Source organism: Amphiura filiformis, chromosome 12 (genome assembly GCF_039555335.1).
Source record: "Amphiura filiformis chromosome 12, Afil_fr2py, whole genome shotgun sequence".
NCBI lineage: Eukaryota > Metazoa > Echinodermata > Ophiuroidea > Amphilepidida > Amphiuridae > Amphiura > Amphiura filiformis.
In genome coordinates, this window is record NC_092639.1 from 59643838 (window position 1) to 59670159 (window position 26322).

The 26322-nt window shown below is 35.2% G+C and overlaps 2 protein-coding genes across 2 annotated transcripts in view; one reads left to right on the top strand and one right to left on the bottom strand.

The window, feature by feature from the left end:
* LOC140166506 (tuftelin-interacting protein 11-like) overlaps positions 1–9190 on the top strand; it is a 40041-nt gene extending 30851 nt beyond the window's left edge. Inside the window, exons 10-15 of the mRNA XM_072189986.1 lie at positions 2555–2716; positions 3950–4168; positions 4912–5118; positions 6128–6273; positions 6644–6715; positions 7154–9190. Coding sequence (XP_072046087.1) covers positions 2555–2716; positions 3950–4168; positions 4912–5118; positions 6128–6273; positions 6644–6715; positions 7154–7336 — 989 coding nt within the window. The 3' untranslated portion in view covers positions 7337–9190. The remainder of the gene's footprint in view (positions 1–2554; positions 2717–3949; positions 4169–4911; positions 5119–6127; positions 6274–6643; positions 6716–7153) is intronic.
* Positions 9191–24681: 15491 nt separating this feature from the next.
* Positions 24682–25837, bottom strand: LOC140166962 (OTU domain-containing protein 1-like). Its single transcript, XM_072190446.1, has 2 exons — positions 25824–25837; positions 24682–25180 (listed from the first exon to the last, which is right to left on the bottom strand). The coding sequence occupies exons 1-2, from the start codon at positions 25835–25837 to the stop codon at positions 24682–24684; spliced, it is 513 nt and encodes a 170-aa protein (XP_072046547.1).
* Positions 25838–26322: the final 485 nt, after the last annotated feature.

Sequence of the window (26322 nt, forward strand, 5' to 3'; positions counted from 1 at the left end):
CGGGAATTCATTAAAAATATGGGCGTATGTTTTTTTTAAAAACAATACGGTTGTTACCATTGACCAAAAAAATGTAACAAAGATATATTAACCTATCAGAACGTTGTATACAAAAGCGCTGGGTACCCTGCGAGAATCATCATGGCCACCATTGATATATGCATTGAGCAGGGAATGCCAGCGAAGACGATAGTTTCCATCAGTTTGAGCGTGTATTTTTTATGGCTTTGACTTTGTCAACTCAAAGTTCCACAAGAGATCAAAAGAAGCAAACCAGAGTATTCGGTGGAATGAAAATTCATACAGTCGTCCCGGAAAGGAGAAAATCAAGCACAATGTGCAATGTGGTAGTATGGATTTTCAGCATCGCTCACACTTACAGTGGATCGCATATGGTCATTTTCACAGTAAAGGGTGTAACTTTTGATTTTTAGGGTCAAAATTTCAAACCACTTAAATATGTTTCTGTTTACTGAAATCATGCATAGAAGCAACTTAAATTCCAGTAAAATAATGTTTCAAGGCTTAAACCTTTTGATTTCTAATAAAAAATTTGACATTTCCATAACATTTTGGTTAAAATCTAAGAAAAAATGTATTTTTCATAACCTCAGAAAATTATGACATGAAAGCTGGAATACATGTAAAATCCCATTCCAAAGTAAGTCAACAGATATAAGTTAAATTTTATACCATGTTTTGCTATGTTTGTAATTGCAGTTTTGAAAATTTTTAACATCAAGTGTCATTTACAATGGAAATTTCCAAACCTTAAACATATTTTTTAAGTTTTAATTGGGTTCCTAAAATAATTTGAATGTCTAACTTCATGTACAAATACTACTTGATGAAAGGAACCTCCCAGCCAAGTTTCACAGAAATTGGAGTTATTTTTAGAATTGGCAATTCAAGCGATTTGTGTTTCGGAGGCTTCAGTTAACAACACAGGTGAACATAAAAGTAAAATATTTTGCTAACTACTACAAGTTGACATAAAAAAATAGGTAAAAAATATCACAATTACCAATTTTCATGCTTTGCTTCTAAGTATTGAATTTCAGTTGTGACAAAAATTAAATTATCACAGCAAGTCATTTTTTTTGTTTCGGAGGCTTCATGTTAACAATTGTTAAACATTGCAGAAGTAGTTTTTTTGAAAACAACAGTGTTGGGATCATCAAGCTGTTATTTTCTTGTGTGTATTGAATCAATGATTCTATGCGGCAGATATTGTAGATTTATCACATGTTAATTGTTTCACCCATTTGTTAAGTATGGTGTTTTTTGCATGTGAAGCCTCCGAAACAGGCTTTTTTGGGTATCAGTATATTTTTCAAACATTAACCATAATGTCAAATTTTTTTTAAATTTATGACATTCTGCACATATCAAGTAATAATTACAATGCAGATATCAGTATGAAACACACTAATTTAGATATGCATAGATGATAATTAATCTTATTGTTGTTTCGGAGGCTTCGCTTTGTTTCGGAGGCTTCAATTGTTAACGGAAAGTTTGTATTGGGTCCCATTTTCAAACGGTGATATATATCTCCACGATTTAAAAACATGTGACTTGAGGATCTACTTTGCTACATTTTGATAAATAGATTGGATGAGCTCTTTTATTTATATTTGCACAAGCTTGCTGAGCAGTTTGTTTCGGAGGCTTCAAAAAAGTTAACGGAAAAACGGCTATTTGAAGTCAAGATTTTATAAAAATTTTAAAAGCTTGCAAATCGACTAATTTTTGTTACCCATTTCAAGTTAAGATAACAACTGTTATGAATCAAGAAGAAGTGAAGAAATAACCAAGAATTATGAACCAAAGCTACACCCACAAAGTTTGTTAACAATTGTTAACGGAAAATGAAGCCTCGAAACGACAAATATCAAGTCCGGTTTTAAAAATACAGGGCTGTTCACAATTAAATCTAATGTGGCAGTGTTTACTGAACATACGACCGTACTTTCAGGATACGAAAAATTATCCATGAACTGACTGAAGAAAACACAGGGTTTTACAAAAATGTTACTGTTTTTTATAGTTTTTCAAAATGGCAATATTAAGTACATTTAAGCCTGCTAAAACTGAACGCAGTAACTCCCAAAGCTGATTATGCTACCCAAGGTAGCTGCTGACTAGATGACTTATGTGGCCAAAAATTATGGAATTCTGTGGCTTTATTAGAACACTACGGATTAAAATGTTAAAAATCCAAAGTTACACCCTTTACCGTGAAAATGACCATATCATACGTAAGCTCGTCAACCCTTGATATTTTTGGAAAATATGTTTTTTGAATGAAAAATATGACTTATGGGGTTTCAGTTTTTGTGATCTTAAAGGTTGGCAGGTCTGCAAAAAAACTCTGCGTGTATGCTAACCAGATCCTACAGAGCGCATTCTCATGTGTACAGGGGTGGTTTGTTGATGTCAGGTTAAGCAAAGAACAGGCATAGGAAAGCCGTCAAGTACAGTAGAAGTGAAAATAAGGGTGTATGTAAATATCTTATTATGCAATGTTGTTTTTTCATCACTCTCATTTCAGAACTTCTAGAGAACTGGTTGCCACAACTGCCCAAGTGGGTGCTTCAAAATATCTTGGACCAACTAGTATTTCCCAAGTTACAGGCTGCAGTAGAGGAGTGGAACCCCCTGACTGATGTGGTACCTGTTCATTCTTGGCTTCATCCATGGCTTCCTCTCATGGGTAAGTGTCTGTGATACTTAAAATGGTGAGTGAAATGGAACAATATCTCATCTGATGTGATCAAGCAAACTGAGTTGGATTTCAGGAATATTGATTTTGAGATGTAGTTATTGAAGTTTGTTCGATTTATATATTAAGGCGGAAAAAAATAAGACTCATAACACGTTGTATTAATATAGAATGGCGTGTATGCAGTTGGGCGCAGTGCTTAAGCTGGTTGTGCATTGCGTAATGAATGACTGACGCACGCATATGTGAATTTACGGGAGCGTGAGTTGGGAATTCATTTTCACCTTATATAAGCCGAACAAACAGTATTCAACTTCCTTTGCATTTTATTGTTTTGAACACTAAAATGGCCATATCGCTGGAAATGTAAGTCTAATTATGATGGAGTTTTCATCAAAATAAAGCTCTGAAAGAAATTGTAAACTGAATTTAAATTTGATTGACATCAGACATCGCATCACAATTGTATTTCTTCCAGGACACAAATTCAACACTGTTTTATATCACTTACAATAATTATGTAAGTTATATTGTTTATCTGTAGCATTGTAGTTACTGATCTTTAAGTTAACATATGTAGGAATTATAGACAAGCTGGGCACACCCCAACCAAAAGAAACCTGATGGCTAAATGCCTAACCCTGTCATTATTTTTGACACCCCAAATTGGGCTCACCCAATCAAACTGCTCTCCGACCTGGTGGTGTCCATTTTCAACCCGAATCCCAGACTTGACCGGCTTCAAGACCTTCACAACTGTGGACAAAAAAGATAACAGACCTCGTACAAGCAGTCAAAGTCTCAGCATCACCCAATAACGAGGGCCGATTGTTCCCTGAAATGCGACAGGCAAGCTGCTACGCACTTACTGCATATTTTTACGGTCTATCGCGTAATCGCGAAGACACGCAAAGTTCAACCGCATATGCGCAAAGGCACGCAACGCTGGCGTGATTGCTAGATACGGCACAATTAGCCTTCATGAATATGAGAGAATTCACAGCATACAATGCATAGGGACTATGACTGTTACTACATGGTCTGTAGTAGTCTGTGTTCACAAAAATTGATTCAGTGCTGGATGAGCATGTATTTTGTGTCACCCAGTTTGGTTTGGTCTGGGGAAACAGTCTGGTCTGGGGTACCCTGCTCGTAATTAGGAATAAAGTCTACTCTCATCATGGCTATATTCACCATCTATACGTGATAATCTTTCCATATCAGGTGAGAAGTTAGAGCCTATCTACACTCCCATCAGGCAGAAGCTCTCTCATGCTCTTGTTAACTGGCATCCTAGTGACAGCTCAGCTAAAACCATCTTGATGCCATGGAAACGTGTCTTCTCTCAGGGAACCATGGAGGCATTTGTCATTCGTAACATAGTACCTAAATTGGCTGTTTGTCTGCAGGAGTTTGTTATTAATCCATACCAGCAGCATTTAGGTAAGTTAAAAGACTATTTTTAAATTCCAAATAGTATTCTATTGCATCATCTATGTTTAGTTTGAATTTTATAAGGCCAAAAAAAGAAGGGGGAAAAAAGAAGATGGTTTGTCTCTGGTCTCACAATAGGTTGGAAATGAACAAGTTAGATCTTTGGAGTCTAACTGCAACACCAAGGAAAAAAGATGGGCACTTCAATTTGTGAGCATTGCTTCGGAATGACTTTACCGTATACTTTACAAAGATTAAAAGTAATCACTTACTATAACAGCAGAATAAGCGGAAATGGTTTGTTGGCAAACGTTTAAATAATTTAATTACCACATGAGTAAGTTCTGCGTGTGCTGCATTGGATGGCAGCAATACTGTCCAGCTCATGCATCTCACAATGCCACATGATCTCCCAAAATCAAATTGGCTTTTTTATAGTTGGAAAATTGAATAAAGTTGTGCAACTTTACTATAGTTCTCGGCAAGGTCCTTTTGTATTGGCATTGACTGGCTGATTACCGCGTAAAAATAACTAGATCACGCCTAGATCATGTGATGCTAGGCAGCTTGAGTGAGATGCCGATGTAGACTGTCTACACACTAAAATGTGAAAGAAAGCTGATAAATAGTATAAATGGTACTTGCACCTGCTTTTTGCCATTCACTATTTTACCAGGGAAGTGATACTTTAAGATACACTTCCACTCGCATTCATCTTCGATCATGCTGCATCTTTTTACTTTTGTTTTCAGAGCCTTTCCATTGGGTGATGGCGTGGGATGATTTTGTTCCCAAAACAGCCATGTTATCATTATTTGAGAAGCATTTCTTCCCCAAATGGTTACAAGTATTGAGTTCATGGCTTAATAACAGACCCAACTATGAGGAGGTGACTAAATGGTATAAAGGCTGGAAGAATCTGATGCCAGAAAGATTGATTAATGAACCAATAGTAAAAGGTAGGTATTGATCTGGCACTCTGCCTGTTGAGGATTTCTAATTTAGTGTTTTTATCTCACCAGTATAAACAATTTGGAGGATAAAAGGTAATATGAAAAAAAGCCACTGTTTTTCAAATAAAAGGTTCATTTGGATAGTCAATGTTCAATTGAATACCTGAGTGGAAGAAGGGCCCAACTCCATACGGTTTTGAGATATTAAGAAAAAACTTCATATTTGGAAAAGTTTTATATAGACAGAATGTTGCCATCTTCAGGGGACCTTTAACACATGAACATACAGTATTACATACATTCAAAATTATATATGATGTTTCCATGGCAACGGTACAGGTCTTAACCCAAGCTGGAGTTGGGCCTGCAAGTATACCGCAAGCGCCAGTTTCGTAAGCAGATGTGTTATAAATAGCTACAGAAATTTGGTAATTATCCATTAATTGCAGAAGTAGAAGCATGTAATATGTTAGCAAGAAAGTTTATAGTAGTGAAAAGCAGATTTCATGGATGAACAAAATTCCTCTCTATGGAGTTGGGCTTTTCATCCATAAAAACCATGAGTAAGTGTACGTAGAAGACTATTTAGAGAGTTGATTTTGGCTTATCTTTCACTCACAAGGAAGAACAGTTTGCTGGCAATAAAATGATGGGTCTAACTTACTTTTGTAAAAAATTGGAGTTGGGCCCTTCTTTCACTTACGTATTCAATTAGTAGCTAGAGTTCCAAAACATACCCCCGTACAAAGTACTTACATTTTTGCAGTCTTGAGATACCGAAATCTTAGAATGTCTTTGGTTTTGGTAACAGATCAAAAAAAAATCTAGTCTTGCTGTAAAATATCCTTTCAATACCTTTATATTTGTGGTGTAATGAATGGTTGCGGAACTTATAGCCAGTCAAATATGACTGACAGCAAGTCAGTCAAGGTTTACTACCTGCTAATTAATGAAAGTAAGCAGTTGAATGTTTCATTTGCATTGATACTGTCATTTCTCCTGTATTACTCTTCAGCACAATTTCATCAAGCCCTTCAAATAATGGACAGGTCAACCACTGGTACCTACTCACAACCAGGGGCAAGAGAAAGCATGGCATATCTACAGAATGTAGAGATCCAACAGGGAGGCTCTCCTATGGCAGATAGATGGGCACAAGGGGTAAGGCAAATTAGGGTATTCATAGCCCTGCTTTGATGGGTTGTATCAGTACAGTTATATTAGAGGAATGGACTCCCAATAGGTTCAACTGTTAAGGAGTTTGACTCAGTTGTCAAACCTACATGCACATCTTAAAATAATATTAATCATGAATAATAACTTTGGTGGTGTGATTAATAAATAGCTTGCAAATAGAGTGATTTTTTTAGTGATCTCTTCACAAATTTATAAAATATAAAACATGATGTGATATATCCATCCTTGGCAGCAGATAAATGTAAAATGCTTTGAAAAATTCAAAAGGCATGATATGGTATGACATGACAACCATGGTATTCAATTTAATCATATATTTGTCTCTTCCTTACAGAGACAAGAAAGACAAGTTGCAGCTCCACATGTATCGGTACCAACAACATTCAGAGATTTAGTTGAGAAAAAGGTAAATAGTTATTCCTATTATCCAGTGCATGTGCTCAGTATTTTACATCCTGCCATTTTTAAGACAATGGCAACATACTTACAAGACAACAGCAACAAACAAGCATGTATAAAGGCCAGTACTTATTGTTTGTTTTTTCTTCTCACCAATTTTGATCATCCTTTGCAAGTTTTGGTTCTTGGCTGCAAGTTTTATCTCAAATTATTAGCTTTGTTCGGCAGATTGTTCTCTACATTTGTTTCAACAGCAAAACACTATAATGCCTTAAGGATTTCCTCTGAGCAGTTCCACTTTGAGTCAATGTTATCATTAAGAACTTTCAGCTTTCAAGAGCTTCATACTTTTAACACCAGGTACACAGACTATGATTTTAGCACAGGGTCTCTAAACAGAGACAAATTAACCACATTTTCTCCTTTTTTGTGTACTTCATTACAGGCCCAAGACAATGGTATCCTGTTTGTTCCATCACAACACCGATATGAAGGCAAAGGCACCGTGTACAACTTTGGGCCACTTGCTGTCTACCTGGAGAGAGGAGTCGTCTTTGTACATCAAGCAGACATATGGGTGCCTATGTCATTACAGACTGTTGTTGATAAGGCATTAGCAATGTCATGATCTTTGTGGAATTTTTGTATAGAGTATTTATTTTTATAATTTGTTGCTTGAAGCATGTTCCCTGTTACACAATAAGCATAGCTTTATGTCTTGTTGTAGATTTATTTATCCAGTACTTTGAAAACTTGTTTTTCCTGTTCTAACTCCAGTGACACCTAATGCATATTGTCCTGGGTAGAATTAAGTCAATGTTCACTGGAAGTGCATGAAACCTAGCACTACTGCTCTGTTTTTGATTTTTCAAAGTAAAATGCTAATACCAAAATGCATCTAAAGGTCCAGTAAAATTAATGATGTGTCACTGCAGCTAGAATAGATTATAACATGGAATTAAATGTAATACTGGAAATGAATCTTTAAAACTTTCTTTGCCATGTTACGTCTGATACCATTGCCTTTAATACGGCAGGGAAAGCCACAAAAAGCATACATTACCTTGAGTGTTATTGCATAGTTAGACACTGCTGTTATGCCATATCAGGGTGAAAAATGGTATAGTTGACTCATGCAATGTACTGATAGTCGGCAACAGTATTAAGCAGTACCCAGTTCGACACACTGCAGACATCAAGCTAATGTTTCTTGTAATTTGAGGAATCATGTCTTTTTGTTATTTTTCTATCATATTTTGGTAGATCAGCAAGTATCATGTTTATCTTCATCTGACATTTGTTAGTTTTGTTTGCAGATGAAATATTAATATTTTACATGTTTAACATAATTATGTCTGGTTTATTTGTAATTCGAACATGGGATGTTTGTAAAACAGTATACTATACAGTATGTCATCATACAGCAATTTTTGTTTATGCAATTTCTGAACAGGTAGTAAACAACTCAATTTCCAATTGACTATATTACCCACAATGCATCTTGATTTAAACTTGTAATTTAAATGTTGCAGATAACAAAATGAGGGACAAGATTTGTCACTAATCTGTACTTTTTTGGGCGAAAATAAGTTTGGCCAATTTCAAGATGGGGTCATCGGCTGAAATATTTGTCTAACATGTGAACTCCCATCTTGGCTATTTGGTACTTCACAATATGACAGTAATGGGAAGAAAAGATCAAATGTTTGTCCTTTAATGGCATACCAACATTGATAAATTGACAAGGTAAAAATCAGTCTTTTACACGCTTGCGAAAGAAGTATGTGTGATGCATTTCGAAGTTAAAATCAAGATGCACAAATGTAATACTACGTACGAGCAGCTGATTAATACAAGCTGTTAGTGTTACATAATGTTTTGCCATGTTGTGGGTAAAACTGCATAAAACTAGTAAGTATAAAAGAAAATCATGTAATAGCTTTTTTTACATACAAATTGGCTTTAATATCAGTTCTCAAATTTGGGAACAAAAATTATATGATTCTGTGTGATCCTATGGTTCCATTAATGTATGCATATGTAGATGGTTGCTTCACGTACTGATCTATTTGACGCAACACAATGTTTTCACATACAGAGCTATACGTTTAGTATGTTACTTGAAAGATTGCTCAATTAATTTATCTTGACAGGGTTTTTTATGAAAGCGACACTTTTGTGAAATTTACATGTCAATCTTTCGAGTAACATTGTTTAACATGTTATTAAACTTATTGCATTGTATGTGAAATAATTTTGTATTGAACTTGCAGCTCTGTATGTGATGAGACCGACGATGTGTGGTGTATAGACAAGTTACGCCACAGGGTATCGGTTATCTCCTGTGGGAATGTAATTACCTGCTGCAAGCCATAGTGTGCTGACGCTATGTGTTGTGAGTGTAGCAAAATATTATTACTGATGTTTTTACATGTAAATTGATTGATTGGCCTGCAATACATTTTGTGACAACTTTTCCAAACTTGAATCGGCCAATTTTTATTTCACAAGTATAAATTGTTAAATCAAATGTCTATAACATTACCATGTTAATCTTGAGTTTGATGAATTTGACTTTCCAATTTTGACTGTTGTTTGAGTGTTCTAATAACTGGCCCCTGAGAATGACTGATTTAAGCACCCAGGGTGCTCAAATTTCCAATTTTGACTTTTGTTTATTAATCATTTTAAGAGATGCCCCTGAAAATGACTGACTTAAGGGGGTACTACACCCCTGGCAAATGTTATGCCTATTTTTGCATTTTTCTAAAAAAATATAACACATTGGTGACAAATTAGATATATGTATATTATAGGGGCAAGGACTACATGTGGGTGTAGTACCCCATTAAGCACCCAATCAAATATGGTATAATAGTGTCATATTTTAGGCAAATTTTTGTTTCACGAAATAATATTTTTCCCACTGCCGCATACTACTTAAAATGCTGAATGTTGAATGTAATGAAAATTCCAAAGGATATTTAATAGAAATTAAATTGTCACACATTGCGCATGCATATATCCCAGTAAAATTGGGCCAAGATAATACAGTCCATGATCATACTCAATGGATAAGTCTCAACCCCTCAACAAAATGTCCAGGTATGCCACTGCATAATTCTAATTCTGTTGGTTGATTAGATTTTCTTGGAAGATCCTTGTACTGAATAAATGTACTTTGCTCTTTAGCTGTCCATTCCACATGAGGGGACAACCAGGGTCTGGAAGCAATTTACTTGTTTATTCTTTGTGTTGAGCACCAGGTTTGGCTATGGCTTTAAGCATTGTACAAAAGGTTGGACATTTCTCTGCTAGTTGCTTACATCCACTATCTTAAATGGGAACATGCCCCTTTTGTACTTAGTTGTTTGGCAGTAGTATCTGAACATATATGTAAACTGCTCCAAAAAAGAAACTTACCAGGTAAGAAATTTGTCTGTCAAATTCAAACGACAAATTGTGTTACACTAAATGGGATATGAGTGGAAGCAGTGTTAATTTACGCGAATTTTGACACCTCATTTGTTGCAAACGGATGAGTATTTTTGAAGTTATGCTTATTTAACCGAACCTATCCACTGGAATGAAAGTTGCACTCAAACCACTTGAGATGGTTGGCAGTATACAGGTGTAATCAGTGCTCTCCTCTTCTTCTTTGCATGACTAACTTTCCTATTGCTTCTTGTGAGTTGACAAAGAATAAAAGTTCTGAACATCCTTTCATGTGTCTGTTTATTGTGTGAATTCATTGGGGCGGACCTGCAACTTTCAAATTTGATAGTAGGCTTGTTCAAATGAGCATAACTTCAAAAGTTTTGATCTGTTTATGACAAATGAGGTGTCAAACTCACAGAATGTACACCGCTTCCACTCATATGCTATTCAGTATAATACGATTTGTCGTTTGAACTTGACAGACGAATTTCTTACCTGGTAAGTTACTTTTTGGGACCAGTTTACTTTGCTCTTCGGCTGTCCTTTCCAAAGGAAGAGGGCAACCAGCTTCTGGAAACAGTTTATCTGTATATTAAATGTGTTGAGCAGCTAGTGTTGCTGCTCAAATTCTTGGATGATATTCATTATTAGTTCCATATACTCTTTGTACTTGGTTGTTTGGCATTAGTATATGAATATATATACTTTGCTCTTTACCTGTCCTTTCCACAGAGCAACTGGCTTGTGAAAACAGTTCACCTGCTTCGCTGCAATATTCCGTCAGCATAATTTTGGCTACTTCTCAGAAGAAATGTCACTCACTTCAAATTATAACGGCATCTCCCAAGGTACTTCTTGATGGTGGGTCTTTGGTACCAGCAGTTACTGCTCTGGACACTGTTTCACATGTTTTAAGTACACTGAATGTGTATTTTGATGGGTATACAGGTCTTCTCCAATCATTTTACATATTTTCTGTTTGTGTGAACCCCAGTCTGGTTGTGTGTATTCTTATACCAACACCGGGTTTGTTACCCACTAGAATGTTAAGAGAGAGAAGTATGGCACATGTTGTGCTCTTTGTTTTTTTACTCTGATGCATGAATTCCAGAATGTCATATGAAACTGAATTTTAGCTGTGTGTCTATCATAATGTAGCCAGTTTGAAATGACAATAAAATGTTAACATTCAGCATCTAAAAGTTAAATGTTAAAAAGTTAGGCATTCAATGCTACAAAATTATGCACTCGATGTCATAAAGTTATAGGCATAATTATTTTTAGTATTAAAAGTCATTTATTTGTCACCTTTCAACAAAGACGAAAGCATCAATTATAGGATTAAAAAATATACATTACAAAATACATGTACACGGTTATAAACCAAAAAGTGTTCAACTTAAATTAAGTAAAGGAGCAATGTACATTCAAAGTAAAGATGGATTAGTTCATTTTCACCAAATTTTTATTGACTTACGACAAATTTGTTTGGAGGAGGTAGTTATAGCTATCTCTTTTCATCAGGGAAACTGTCAAATGTGGCAATGTCAAAAGAAAATAAAGTGCATTCTTCCTGTGCATAAATGTGGTTGTGCGCGTGAGCTAATTCCGCATGCGTACATTACAAAGTAGGTAATAATACACATTCAGCATTAAAAGCTTAATATTAAAATACATAAAATACACAATTATTTCAAAAGAGCTTTATTAAATATTCAGTATGAAGTAAGTCATGAAGTTAGGCATTCAGTGTGATTGTTATTAAGTAGGTACATTAATTGCCACAAAATTAGACACTTAATGCCATAAAGTTAGGCATTCAATGTCAAAATTGGGCACATTCAGGCCACAAATTCATGCACTTGGTAGCACTAAGTAAGGTGAACAGCAGTTGCTGCTGCCCAGATTCTTGGTTGATGTACACAGGATACAGCAACATTGTTTTACCATTTATATGATTGCTGATACTGGTTTTGTTTACATTCTCCGAAGTTGCTTATTGCACATGTGGGTCAACTCTCCGACCAGCTGAGCTGTTCTACATTAATGAGCCCAAGACGTGTACATGGTTGTTACGATGTTTGTAACATGTAATCGCAGAATAGCTTAGTTAAGTCTTATTTTTAATCAATCAATCAACTTTCCTCTTCAACTATGAAATTTGGACATTGTCTGTTCTTTGGTATTACAGTCTTGCAATATACTGATGCAGATGAACCAGGTGAGAAGCCTATGCCATCGGTCATGTCAATTGGACGGTGATACTCTAAAGCCTCGCCATGCCAGTGTTATCATTCTTTTTAATGGAATGTGGTGGCATTGGATGTCTGATGGTGGGATATGCGTGCATGCTTAATTGTGGATAGTTGCTCTGGGTTCCACACATGTACAGGTATTTCTGGGTGCTGTTGAATGCTGCCTCCTGAAAATGTCTGTCACAAACGTACAGTGTTTTTGGCAGCAACCACATCGAAATTGATAATCTTGTTGACGAACTGTTGCCATTTTGCTTTGGTTTGTTTGTCATGCATGTTTTTAATGGTATAATAGCATACCTTGTGAAACTTGTATTTTTGCACTCTCCTACAATGCAGCATCTGCCACCTTCTTTTACTTGCTCAATCCTTTGTATTTGGTTGTTTGGCAGTAGTATCTGGATGAGAAAATAATGCAGCATCTGCCACCTTCTTTTACTTGCTCAATCCTTTGTATTTGGTTGTTTGGCAGTAGTATCTGGATGAGAAAATAATGCAGCATCTGCCACCTTCTTTTACTTGCTCAATCCTTTGTATTTGGTTGTTTGGCAGTAGTATCTGGATGAGAAAATAATGCAGCATCTGCCACCTTCTTTTACTTGCTCAATCCTTTGTATTTGGTTGTTTGGCAGTAGTATCTGGATGAGAAAATAATGCAGCATCTGCCACCTTCTTTTACTTGCTCAATCCTTTGTATTTGGTTGTTTGGCAGTAGTATCTGGATGAGAAAATAATGCAGCATCTGCCACCTTCTTTTACTTGCTCAATCCTTTGTATTTGGTTGTTTGGCAGTAGTATCTGGATGAGAAAATAATGCAGCATCTGCCACCTTCTTTTACTTGCTCAATCCTTTGTATTTGGTTGTTTGGCAGTAGTATCTGGATGAGAAAATAATGCAGCATCTGCCACCTTCTTTTATTTGCTCTCAACCCTTTGTATTTGGTTGTTTGGCAGTAGTATCTGGATGAGAAAATAATGCAGCATCTGCCACCTTCTTTTACTTGCTCAATCCTTTGTATTTGGTTGTTTGGCAGTAGTATCTGGATGAGAAAATAATGCAGCATCTGCCACCTTCTTTTACTTGCTCAATCCTTTGTATTTGGTTGTTTGGCAGTAGTATCTGGATGAGAAAATAATGCAGCATCTGCCACCTTCTTTTACTTGCTCAATCCTTTGTATTTGGTTGTTTGGCAGTAGTATCTGGATGAGAAAATAATGCAGCATCTGCCACCTTCTTTTACTTGCTCAACCCTTTGTATTTGGTTGTTTGGCAGTAGTATCTGGATGAGAAAATAATGCAGCATCTGCCACCTTCTTTTACTTGCTCAATCCTTTGTATTTGGTTGTTTGGCAGTAGTATCTGGATGAGAAAATAATGCAGCATCTGCCACCTTCTTTTACTTGCTCAATCCTTTGTATTTGGTTGTTTGGCAGTAGTATCTGGATGAGAAAATAATGCAGCATCTGCCACCTTCTTTTATTTGCTCAACCCTTTGTATTTGGTTGTTTGGCAGTAGTATCTGGATGAGAAAATAATGCAGCATCTGCCACCTTCTTTTATTTGCTCAACCCTTTGTACTTGGTTGTTTGGCAGTAGTATCTGGATGAGAAAATAATGCAGCATCTGCCACCTTCTTTTACTTGCTCAATCCTTTGTATTTGGTTGTTTGGCAGTAGTATCTGGATGAGAAAATAATGCAGCATCTGCCACCTTCTTTTATTTGCTCAACCCTTTGTATTTGGTTGTTTGGCAGTAGTATCTGGATGAGAAAATAATGCAGCATCTGCCACCTTCTTTTACTTGCTCAATCCTTTGTATTTGGTTGTTTGGCAGTAGTATCTGGATGAGAAAATAAGATAAGAATGTAAAGATTGTAATTTCAATGTTCTTAATGTAAATAATATTTATTTGAATTACTTGCAAAATACAAAAATAACAACAAATAACAGTACATAAATTTACACTTATAAATTACAAAAGCAAGTAATTAGCGAATGGGCTTAAATATGCTTGTAATCAAGGTACAATCAAGAATTTGTGAAAACATGCATTTTTTTAAATCCTTACAAATCCAAATTTCGAACATTTCATAATACATTGATTAAACATATCTGAATTAAAAAACATTTTTAATTAGCCATAATACACATTTTTTTAATGAAAGAAAATGTGACATGTAAATGCAAGAAATTCATGCACCAGTCATGCAACATGTTTTCGCTTGGTAAGAAGCTACCTTTCATATTGCCGGCCAAAATTGCTGTACACAATAAAACCTAAGGAAGTGTTCATAAATACTTTGGTGGGGGTGGTTGGAAAAGTTGGCACCTTGGACACAAAAAATTCCTGATCCCCCCTTTTTAGGGTCTAAAAATTTGTTGATCTCCCCTGTTTTAGGTTCTAAATTTTTTTGATCCCCCTCGTGTCTATAAGACAAAAAATAACAAACGCTATAAAATAAATCTAATTTAAACTTACTTTTATTCCAAAGTATTCATATGACAGGTATCTAGATACAATGTCTAAAATATCTTTTAATTGTGTTGATTCCCCTAATACTGACTGAATTTTTAATTTTGTTGATTTGAAGCTTGAAAGTACACAATTGAATACTTCACATATGGGTACAGAGCACGCAAACAATTTGAAATGTGCATGCCTTGTCGTACATGTTACTCCAGAAACAGAAAAATCTTTATGGAACTGAAATAATTTAGTTACACAGTTTGAACTAAATGGATGCTGTCAATTACTTTGAACAGGATTTGAAATTATACATAAACAAATTGGACAGGTGAAAAATTGATGTTGATTTTGTAGTAGATAATAAATATTTAGTCTATAATGGGAAGGATGATGAACAGAGTAGAAATTTTAATTTCTTAAAAGAATGTCACTGTCATTATGATTGTATGGTAAATCCTTTTCCGGAGGATAGTACATGCTTAATGTAGGGTACGCTGTAGGTTCTTGTGTTGTTACGTTGCTGTTATCACCCGGTCCTAGTTGATTGTTGACAAGCAGGTGTGTTTGAACTGTGTACCTGTTGGGTTGTTGTTACAGCCATTACAATTGCGCACACAGCACACAACCGGAAAAAAAAGCTCCAGATGGTCCTGGGAAAACGGATATGTACACAGGTAGCTGCAAATTGAAATGAATAAAATCACAATGCTAGAATTAGAATATGTATAGGTATGCCGAAATTGTACGGCTGTCGGATTATTATTACAACCATTTCTATTCCGCACACACCCGAAAAGTTCCAGATGGTCCTGGGAGAACAGGTAAGTACACAGGTAGCTGCAAATTGAAATTAATAAAATCACAATGCTAGAATTAGAATATGTATAGGTATGCCGAAATTGTACGGCTGTCGGATTATTATTACAACCATTTCTATTCCGCACACACCCGAAAAGTTCCAGATGATCCTGGGAGAACCACTCCTTCCGAAAATTCTGATAGGAACCCTTATGGAATGTGTGGAACAGGATCAAGATGCTGGATTTGCTCTAAGATTGATTGTGTGTTGTCTTCTGCACTGATTGATGGTGTTACAGGCATTACTCTAGTAGCATCTTGTATTGTAACATTGCTGTTATTACTTGGTCTCAGTTTATTGTGACCAGCAGTGCCTTGTAGGTGTGCTTAAATTTGTATAGCTGTTGGGTTATTATTGCACCCATTTCTATTTCGCACACAACTGAAAAACAACTCCCCGGTGACTGGTTTGTATTAAAATCCAGGTACATTGAAGGTGCTTTTGTCAATGATTTTCTTATATTCACCATTATGGTGGCTGAAATAGTATTCATGCAACAAAATGTAATTTGATCATAAATGATAAATAAAGATAAATGAATAAAAAGATAAATAGATAATAAATAATTAAATAAATATATAAATAAATAAATAGTAAGAAATTATAATGAAACCATCACTAGATACAGTGCTCAACTATAAAATATTCTTTGTCATTTTACACATTGCAACTGACGAGTGTGGATGGGTCAAACCATCCATCCTCGTGAAACAAATTTGTATTGTGATGTGGTAATTTCACTAGTATAATAATAATAAATAAATATATAGATAATATGTAAATAAAGATAAATAAAAAATCTTATGAGCACTCATTTCTATGTCAGATTCAAAAGCATGGATTATTTATGATTATGTAGTAGATGTTTCCTTGCGTCTAGAGCCACTGGCCAGTTCATGTCTATTGTTCAAAGATGACATGAGTGGCTTCTTTATAATGAAGTATTGTTCAGTTTATATACAAAGGTTCTCATACTACATGTACTCAGAGTAAGATTTGTTCTGTGCAAGATTCTTCCATTTGATAGATATAGGATGTTCTTGTCCGTAAAACTGTAAAATGTAATGGCAAAGTGGTGCATTATCAAGTCAGTTCAAATAAAATATTTTTGATGATTTTACCACCTGTGTGAACTGGATATCGTGCCAGTGTTTCCGCCACCAATGGTATTTTTAGCTGATGTTTTACGATGTTGCTCGGGAAGATATACAAGAGAGGTTGATACTAGTCTGTGGAAGAAATGATTGCGTCATTGGATTTGTGACTGTGTTTCACCTTCAGATGTTCCTTTAGGTTGTCCTTCTTATTGGTACAGAAGGAACAAAATTATGTTTATCTGGTCTGTCTGGAGAGTGCACTTCTTTTGCTGCAACCATGAAACTTTTTCTAGATCCTTTTTTAGTTGCTTGTAATCGTTACAAGTAAACGGGCACATTAGACACTGTTCCTTCATCTGTGTTATTAAATAAAAGAAAATAAACATATATTTTCAATTATAATAAAAAGAATAAAATGCATTAATTTACTCCATGTTGATTCACTACAGTCTGTTTCGCCCGAAGGCTCCTGACATGTGAATAAGAGAGCAATATTACAGAAAAAATATAAAGCACAAAAAGATGGATTTTTTTTTATCTCTTGACATTGCATGTCGGGCAAAATGCCTTGATTCACTTTTAAAATACATTATAAATATTACATAAAACTTACTGCACAGCATATAATCCATATATATTAGATATTAAAAAGGGTGGATGGATGTATAATAGTATTTATTTGTATGCAAAGAAGAGGTACGCTATACCTTGGGTCTGTGTTTTTTGTTTGTTTTTTTGCATAACAATGTAGCAAGAAGAACAATTCACTTGGATAGAGATATGTACTGTTTACATTAATGTTGTGGAACTGATTTTCTTCTTCTGTTGGTTCCTCTTCATGCTCGAAATCTTCTTCATTGCCTATATCATGCAGGTTATCTTCAGTCTTGTCTTCAGTATTTACCAGTGGTACATTAAGTAATGGTTGCATTCCAGATGTAAATGAGTTATGTGCAATAACATGCTGGAAATTGTGTGCATTTCCTTGTTTGTGTCTAGCCAGTTTTGATGGCTTATCATAAGATAAAGCACAGTCAAAGCATCAGTGCTTCCTTTTTACCATCTTAATTATTGTTGACCTGGAGTAGAGAGAAATTAATATCACTTGAGAATATTAAAAATATTCCTTTGCGTTTTGTTTTAAATCCTTAAACCAAGGTACTTCTTGGTGGAGAGTCTTTGGTACCAGCAGTCAGTGCTCGGAGCACTGTTTCACAGGTTTTGGGTACACGGAATGCATCTTTGGATGGGTATACGAGTGCCTCTTGATCACAAGTCTTCCACAATCATTTTGTATATTTCCTGTTTGTGTGTACCCTAGTCTGGCTTCATTATACCAACAATAGGTTGTTACCCATTGGAATATAGAAGACAGCAGTATGGGTATGGCACACGTTGTGCTCTTTGTTTTTTACTCCGATGCATGATTTCCAGAAATCATCTACCGCTCATAATGTAGCCAGTTTAAATGTCAATACAAATTTAAAAATTCGCTATCAAAAGGTCAGCACATTAAATGTTAAAAAGTTAGGCATTCAGTGCTTCAAAATTAGGCACTTGATGCCATAAAGTTAGGCATTACCATTATTATTATTAAATGTCATTTATTTGGCGCCTTTTCAACAAAGACGTGATGGGACTATTTTTAAGTTTACCCATTGTGACAATTGACTTCTTGTGGGAATCTGAGACGACTTGTGGGAACCATACCGTATTTTTGTCTCAGGTGGGAACCACAGGGAGAATAAAAGAAAATGGAACCAATCAAAATTGGTTCCACTAATGTAGCAAAAGGAAATCCCAAACCTTACCAATAGCGTCCTGTACTACATTGGACAAAGTCCTACTTCCGAATATTGGTTGGGGTATCTTATGTTAAGGTCTAATTGAAAGAAAAATATAAATTGCTGCCTATATGCTGATCATTAATTGGCCAATTAAGCCAAAACGATTTGCATTTTGAATTAAAAACATCCACATTCCTGCAATTTTTACAACTCGTACGTAAAACATACATTTTACAAAAATCCAAGCAATAATAATGTTTGGAGATTTGGAACACATTCAGTCAGGTGATAGAAACAACTTACATGCCGTCTCTCATTCTGCTGAAGGTTTACCCGCATCTTTTTCATCGCATTGATGATCTTAGTTTTGTTTCTGTGGTATCATGTTGATGTATAGGAGAACCAACAGGTGACCAAACATGAGAACCAATAGGTGACTCACCATCATAATTCTTCGCATTAAAGAAACGCTTAGGTTACGTACCGTCAGCTTTTCCAAGTAGCATTTTGTGATAGCCTTTTCAAGTGCATTCTGAAAAAAAAAATAGTAAAAATGGTAAATAACATAAGAGCAGTTCCGTAATTATGTCAACCAAATGGTCAAAATTTGAAACTTGTTTTTATCTCATACATGTATCTCAGTAATTTGACATTGCAGATAGTGCAAACTATTCTTTTTCTGAATCCCCACGAGTAGATGAACAATATGCTGTCAATTTCATGTGTCACGTATCCAGAAAATTTAACTGAGAAAATTATGAAAACCCATTGATGTTGACAGTTAGTGTCACAAAATGTGGACCAGTCTAACATTAAATTTGTATCTCAGTTGAAGATGTAGCTGTATACAGGGCATTGGTATTTCTTCAATTTCAGCTGCGTGTTATCTCTTTCGTATTTCCTGCACTTGACCCAATCACATTCAATCTCATTCTTTTCATGATTGAGTAACCTCCTTCCATTATTACATAGGAAACTTGCAATACACAAATAACCACATAATGTGGTAGTTGAACCTAGTAGCCTAGGCCTAAACATTTTACAGTAAATTCGAATAATATTAATAGACCAATATGAGTCATGACCAAAGAACATTGATGATTAAAAGACTGAATTGAAAGTGATTAAACACTGTTTATGTAAGACAACTGTGGCTGGAATAACATCATATTCTTTACCCAGCAAAACACAAAAACGCTTTTAAAAACGCTTTTAAATAAGTTATATTTTGGCTTTTGGTTTAGGTAAAACGCTTTTTAATAACATTAAAATGTCGGGTTATATAAAGGTCATGATAACGCTTTTAAAACGCTTTGTATGAAAAACACACTACAACAATATTTATAAATATTTTCAAAAAATGTTATTGTAAACTATTTTTGCAAAAATTTTTGCCAAATATTGTGTCAATACTTAAATAACATTATGTTAAAATATTTGAACCCAGCAACCACAGAAATGTTCTTAAAATGTTTTTTTCAAAACCTTTTCATAACATTTAAATGTAGAGTTATATAAAATTTATGAAAACGTTTTTAAAACGTTATTGAAAATATTTTGGGAAAATATTTTTTCAACCCCAAAATAACATTTTGTTTAGAATGTTTTGTATCAAGTTTTCAAGAATGTTTTTGGAATGCTATTAAAGCGTTTTTATACCCTTTATATAACCCGGCATTTAAACGTTTTCTGTAAAACATTTTTGTTTGCTGAGCAGTAGATTATCAAAATATGTTTTTTAGGTTATGAAAACGTTTTATACTCTTAATATACCCTTTATATAACCCGACATTTAAACGTTTTCTGACAACCTTTTATAACCTTTTGCAAATGATGTCGAAAACGTTTTGTGTTTGCTGGGTAGTTGCCCTGTATATAGGACACCAGTATCTCTTCTCCAATTCCAGATGGGTGTTGTCTTTTTCATATCTTCTGCACTTTACCCAATCACATTGAATCTCATTCTCATCTGATGTTATGATGGAGTCGCCTCCTAGTAGCCTAGGCCTAAACATTTTACAGTAAATTAGAATAATTTTTAATAGACTAATATGAGTCATGACCAAGGAATATTGATGATTAAAAGACTAAATTGAGAAACTGATCGTTGTTTTGTGTACAGCTATCCTTTTGTAAAAAAGACACTCAAAATTTAGTTTCCAATGATTTTAATCATGTTTAAATACTTTTTTACTTTTAATATTCACTTGTATATATTTATTTATTTGTATGTTGTTGTTTTTTATGCCTTTTGCCCTTCTATGTATAAAGCATTTGATATCTATTTACCTTGTATTGTTGTATGTGCAATATGGAGATACCGAATCGAATCAAATCAAATCAAATCAAATGCCATAAATTGAGGCATTCAATGTTATAAAGTAAAGCATATTCAATAAAGTTAGGCATTCAGTGTCAAAATTAGGCACAATCAATGCCACAAAATTCCAACTTAATATCAGAAAGTTAGGTAGTCTGTATCAAAAAGTTTCTTGTCATAATATAATCTACACCAATAAAAAAGTTGGTTTCCCATGTGATGTCACATTGATAAGCAAATACCGAAGTATGAACAGTATGAAGTCCTGTTCTGCGACATCTTTATTACAAATATATACACAGACGTTTCGTACATAAGTACTCTATCACTGTGACAACTTTTTTTTCCTGTTCTGGATGTTTTTCACCGATTGGTAAGGTTGGAGCATGTGTGCTGATCGCTACAAGTTTTCCTTTTGTCTGGTAGATTCATGTGACCATACATATCCTTATAGAAATTTAGATTTGGGTGCTTGAGGCGGTTTGCGTTTCATGTGTATCTAGACACGTCTCGAGGGCCATTAGCAAATCTGCATCCTCACCACCTCCCCAGTCAAATAAACTGATGTCCGCATCGTCCAGATTTGTATCCAGTATTGGAAAATCGCTCATGTCGAAATTTATATCCATGAGAACGAAATCTCTGTTTTTTAGTTATATGCCAATCGCCAGTATCATAAAAGTCATGTATGGTTCTGTGGATAACATCTCTATCAAAATGTGTCCATTATGTTATTACATTTTGGAAGAGGGTGAAATACCATATTTAAAAATGATAGAAATTTGGTAAAAAAATTTAAAACCTAAAATTTTTCAGTTTGAACTCAAAGCACACAGACGAATGAATATAGAATTTCAGAAAACTGGAATTTGGCATTGTTAAAATATGTCATGGTTCAGACCATCCTTAAGACAGCAAGTAATTTAAATTATACAAGATATGTAAGATTAAAAAATAATAGTTAAAAAAATGAACACAATGTGAAAAAAATTTGTAGAATGAGCTAAATTGACACACTCATAATTATTACAGTGTATAGTTTAAGATCTTTTTTCATAAACATTTTTAGAACATACAAGATTGACAAGCATATGTTTCAATCTACAGTCTACAAGGAAAGCTCTCCACTGCATGGGATGGTTTCAGGATCTTTAGTCATTGGATATTGAGGTGCGAGTCTCTTCATCTACATGAGAAGAATTCTACCTCATATCCCCTTGAGTCCTTTCCACATCTTTTGGAGAAACACCATGTCTATGGGGATGGTCAAAAACAAGGAAGTAAACCCAACTTCTGAACAAACAGAAAATATAATCATAAAATGTCTTATGTACATCAAGGGGTGGTCTGGATGGTAAACATTCCATCTGTAATGTATGCCAATTCCATGGAACCAGAAGCATGGTGAGAGTCAACATCTAATGTAGACAATGCATTGGGATAATTATCCTGATACACTTTGGAAATCGGTGCCTTGCTGGGTTTTAAAGGAAGCCCATTAGCATCACATATTGCATGTGGCATACAAATCAATTGCTGAAATTCCTGGGTTAGTCAGGAAGAGCTAACTGTAGTCCCAGGCAAGATATCTGGAGTCTCTGGTCACTGATTTCCTTATGTTGTTTGTATCAGTCTTCTTTTTTTACTGAAAAGGTTTTCAGATTGACTCTTTTCCTACTAGGCAGCTTATTTCTTTTTAGAGGTCTACTTTGCGAAGGTGTTGCTTGATGGCATTGTTGACATGGACAAACAATGGTACACAGCTTTGGAGCACAATGATGATCTTGTAAATTTATTAGTTCAGATGTAGCTCGATCCTCTTGATGAACATGCAACAGTCAGATAAGGCAGTGGTACCAATATGTAGTTTGGACTTGGTTTGACAGAATTAAAGGGAATTGGTTGAGAACATGTAGGATAAGGGACATTGATTAATTTGTGATACTGAAAATATTGACTTAGACATGACGAACAAAAATTATGATGACATGGCAATTCGACTGGTTGAGACACAATACATAAACAAAATACACAGGTGAATAGTGATGCCTCTTCACTGCTTCGGCCAATAATATCCATTGAAGGTTGGATTGATAGTTCTGGTTGTAATGAAATATGCCTAGTAAAAATGTTGTCCTCTTCTAATGAGTATGGCAATAATAGAGGCGAACTGGACATTGGATTATTAACTGTTTTCTCTTGACATGGCCAATTTGCATTCCCCCTTTTGTTGTTTTATAAAGTTCCTACATACTGGGTTGATGTCTCAGGGACCTGGCACACATATGGCAGATATATGAGGGGCTATTAGATGTATCTTGCCATACGTTGACACCCCATACTGCATCTATCTGTTTACTGCGACAGGCACACACTCGCGAAGATAAGCTAGGTAAGACTACGCACAGCAATGAATAAACCAACATAGAAAATCACGTCACTGGAGAGGAAATCAAACCAAAACTTGATTATTAGGTGCTGCTTTATCAAAGCAAGTAGATTTGGCAAAAGCAGCATTTGTTGCTCCGCAGTGGTACAATTTCAGTAATTGATGTAAGCTGCTGTTATGACCATGTACCACATGTACGAATAAACTATTAATATAATTCACCTAATATAATTTTTAACTAATGCGTGTTCATTGCATTTAAAACCGGGATCATTTATTACCAAATGAAAAGTTATATTATGCATCTGTGCAAATATATATAAAAAATGATGTTAAAATTAACTTAAAAATAATGTGAATTGTCATAGTAAATAAGGAAGGATCATGTCAACCATATCACGCCTTCAAGTTTGCATGCTTCCATAATCAATGGTGTAGGAACCGGGGCAGGGGACAACCGCCCGCCCTGACGAAAATTTGGCATTTGGACCCACCCCTGCAGATGTAGATATGTTTTCATGTGATTTTTAAGTCTAAAAAACTAGATATGACTTGCTTTTATTTTTTTATGCTTGTAGGTTTTGGTGACTAAGTTGGACCCCTTCCTCCTAACAAAAATCCCAGCTATGCCACTACCTACTAGTCATATAATTTTATCAAAATCTCTGCTGACAGATGGAGCCAGTGGGTGCATGACATGCCTGTGGTCTTCACCAAATTCAATGTCCAGCATAAGTTGGGTTATTTTGGCTTTAGCTAAAGCTTTCTTGTATGGGCTGAAGCCTCTTAGGTTAGTGGCAATAGACTTGTCAAAGAGACACGACTCATCATCTGTACTAGTATTAGCCATTTGATTTAGAAGAGAGGTTGTACTTCTTGTGCATTGTAAGTAACTATAGCATTTATTAATCTATCTCGTCAGCTGTGGAATTCTTTTTTGTACAGGAGCATACAATAGAATGCATGCGATGACTGAAGGGACTACTAACATGTCTTCTGTCTTTGTGGTTGGTAAATTGGCATATACTAAGCTGGGCCGCTACCCTTCAACATGGACTTGACTCCACCCCCAACACAAAACTTCAACTGCACCAATGCTTACTTGTAGATGGGAGTCAGTGGGTGCATGGCATTCCTGTCCATGACCACTTGCAGAAAGTAAGACAGGCTGAGGTTAGCCTCCTTGCATCCAAATTTTTGTCTTGTTGCTTGCTGCCTTGATTTATGTAGTGTTGATGGCAAAATTTCTTATGATAGATAAGATTCTTGCCTCTGAAGGCAACATTGATTCATAAACGTTCTATGCTTGTAGAAAACATAAAAGAAAATTTCTATGCTTGTCGTAAAAGACAATTTCTTCACTAGTACCCACCTCTATATGCAATGTGTATAGTTGCTTCAGCAACACTGAAACTATATTGGATGGTGGAAGCTTGTGTTCCGTCTTGGTTGCTGAAAGTGACCATTATGGCAATATTAAGTACATGCCACAGGGTGATAATAGACTCTTCCCCCTCCCACTGTCCATCCTGTCTCAGCCACTGTAATTCTTCTATTGTGTTTTCCTTCTGGTCCATAAAATGCATAGCAAACTCCCCAGCATATTCCTCCATAAAGTCACTGGCAGAAGATCTTAAAATATCATGCAGTCTTTCATCGGCATACAGCGTGAAAATAATAGAACGAAAAAGACAGTTGCCATCACTGATGATTCGGTGGCGCTGTAATCGTAACTGAAATAAATAATCTTGTTGCACATCCGCTACAAGATCTGCACATTCCCGCTTTTGGTGTTGGTTTCTTGTTTGGTAAGCATTGGGTTGTTCCAAGACAGGGTTGCATTTGCAGCTGCTGCTAAGGCTAATTATATATAATTATATAGAACAACAAATTTGGATGACTTATTCATGTAGATGAGTATAAATTTAGCTTTTTGGTCTTTCCAATTTTCTTGTTTCTTGTTCAAGGCACTTTTTAGTTCTTAAGCGATAAGCAAACATCCAGACTGGTTTATTGGCTAATTTGTCATCTGTAGTCATTAATTTGTATATTTATTTTGGATTATTCATTTTTTACTTCTGCTGAATAATTTTATGTAAAATTTTATTTTGGTAGAGCCAGTGACACCCTGCCAGTGTCTGGTCAGGGTTTCGGAAGTCTTGATCATTGTGCCTTCTTTATTGAGGAAAAATCAATGAGTTGAGAATTGGACAGGAAACAGAATTAAGTCTTTTTCATGGAACTGAAAAATTTAGACAGTCTGAACAAAATGGATGATGACAATTATTTTGAACAGAATTTGAAATCATACAAAAACAAATTGAACAGGTACAAAATTATGTTGATTTTGTGATAAAGAATCAAAATATCTAGTCTATAATCGGAAGAATTGTGAACATAGGGAGGATGATAAACATAGTAGAAATTAAAAATGTCACTTTTCCTTTAGATTCGGAACACATTCAGTCAGGTGATAGAAAAAAACAACCTTTTATCAACTTACATGCCGTCTCTCATTCTGCTGAAGGTTTACCAGCATCTTTTTCATTGCATTGATGATCTTAGCTTGATTCCTGTGGTATGCTGTGGGTGTATTGTGCATCATGATTCTACGCATCCACATTCCTGCAATATAATGTTTGGAGATTCGGAACACATTCAGTCAGGTGATAGAAAGAAAAAGCTTTTATCAACTTACATGACGTCTCTCATTCTGCTGAAGGTTTACCAGCATCTTTTTCATTGCATTGATGATCTTAGCTTTGTTTAAAGAACATAAAAACAATCAAAGTACTAAATATGCATAGAACAAAATCTAGATATAAAACATTGTACTAATTGCATTTGAAGATATTTGAAGGAATTAAAATTATATACAAGATTCAAAAAATTTATTCCATTGCACACTAAACATTTTACAGTAAATTAGAATAATATTAATAATAGACAAATATGAGTCATGACCAAGGAACATTGATGATTGAAAGACTAAATTGAAAGTG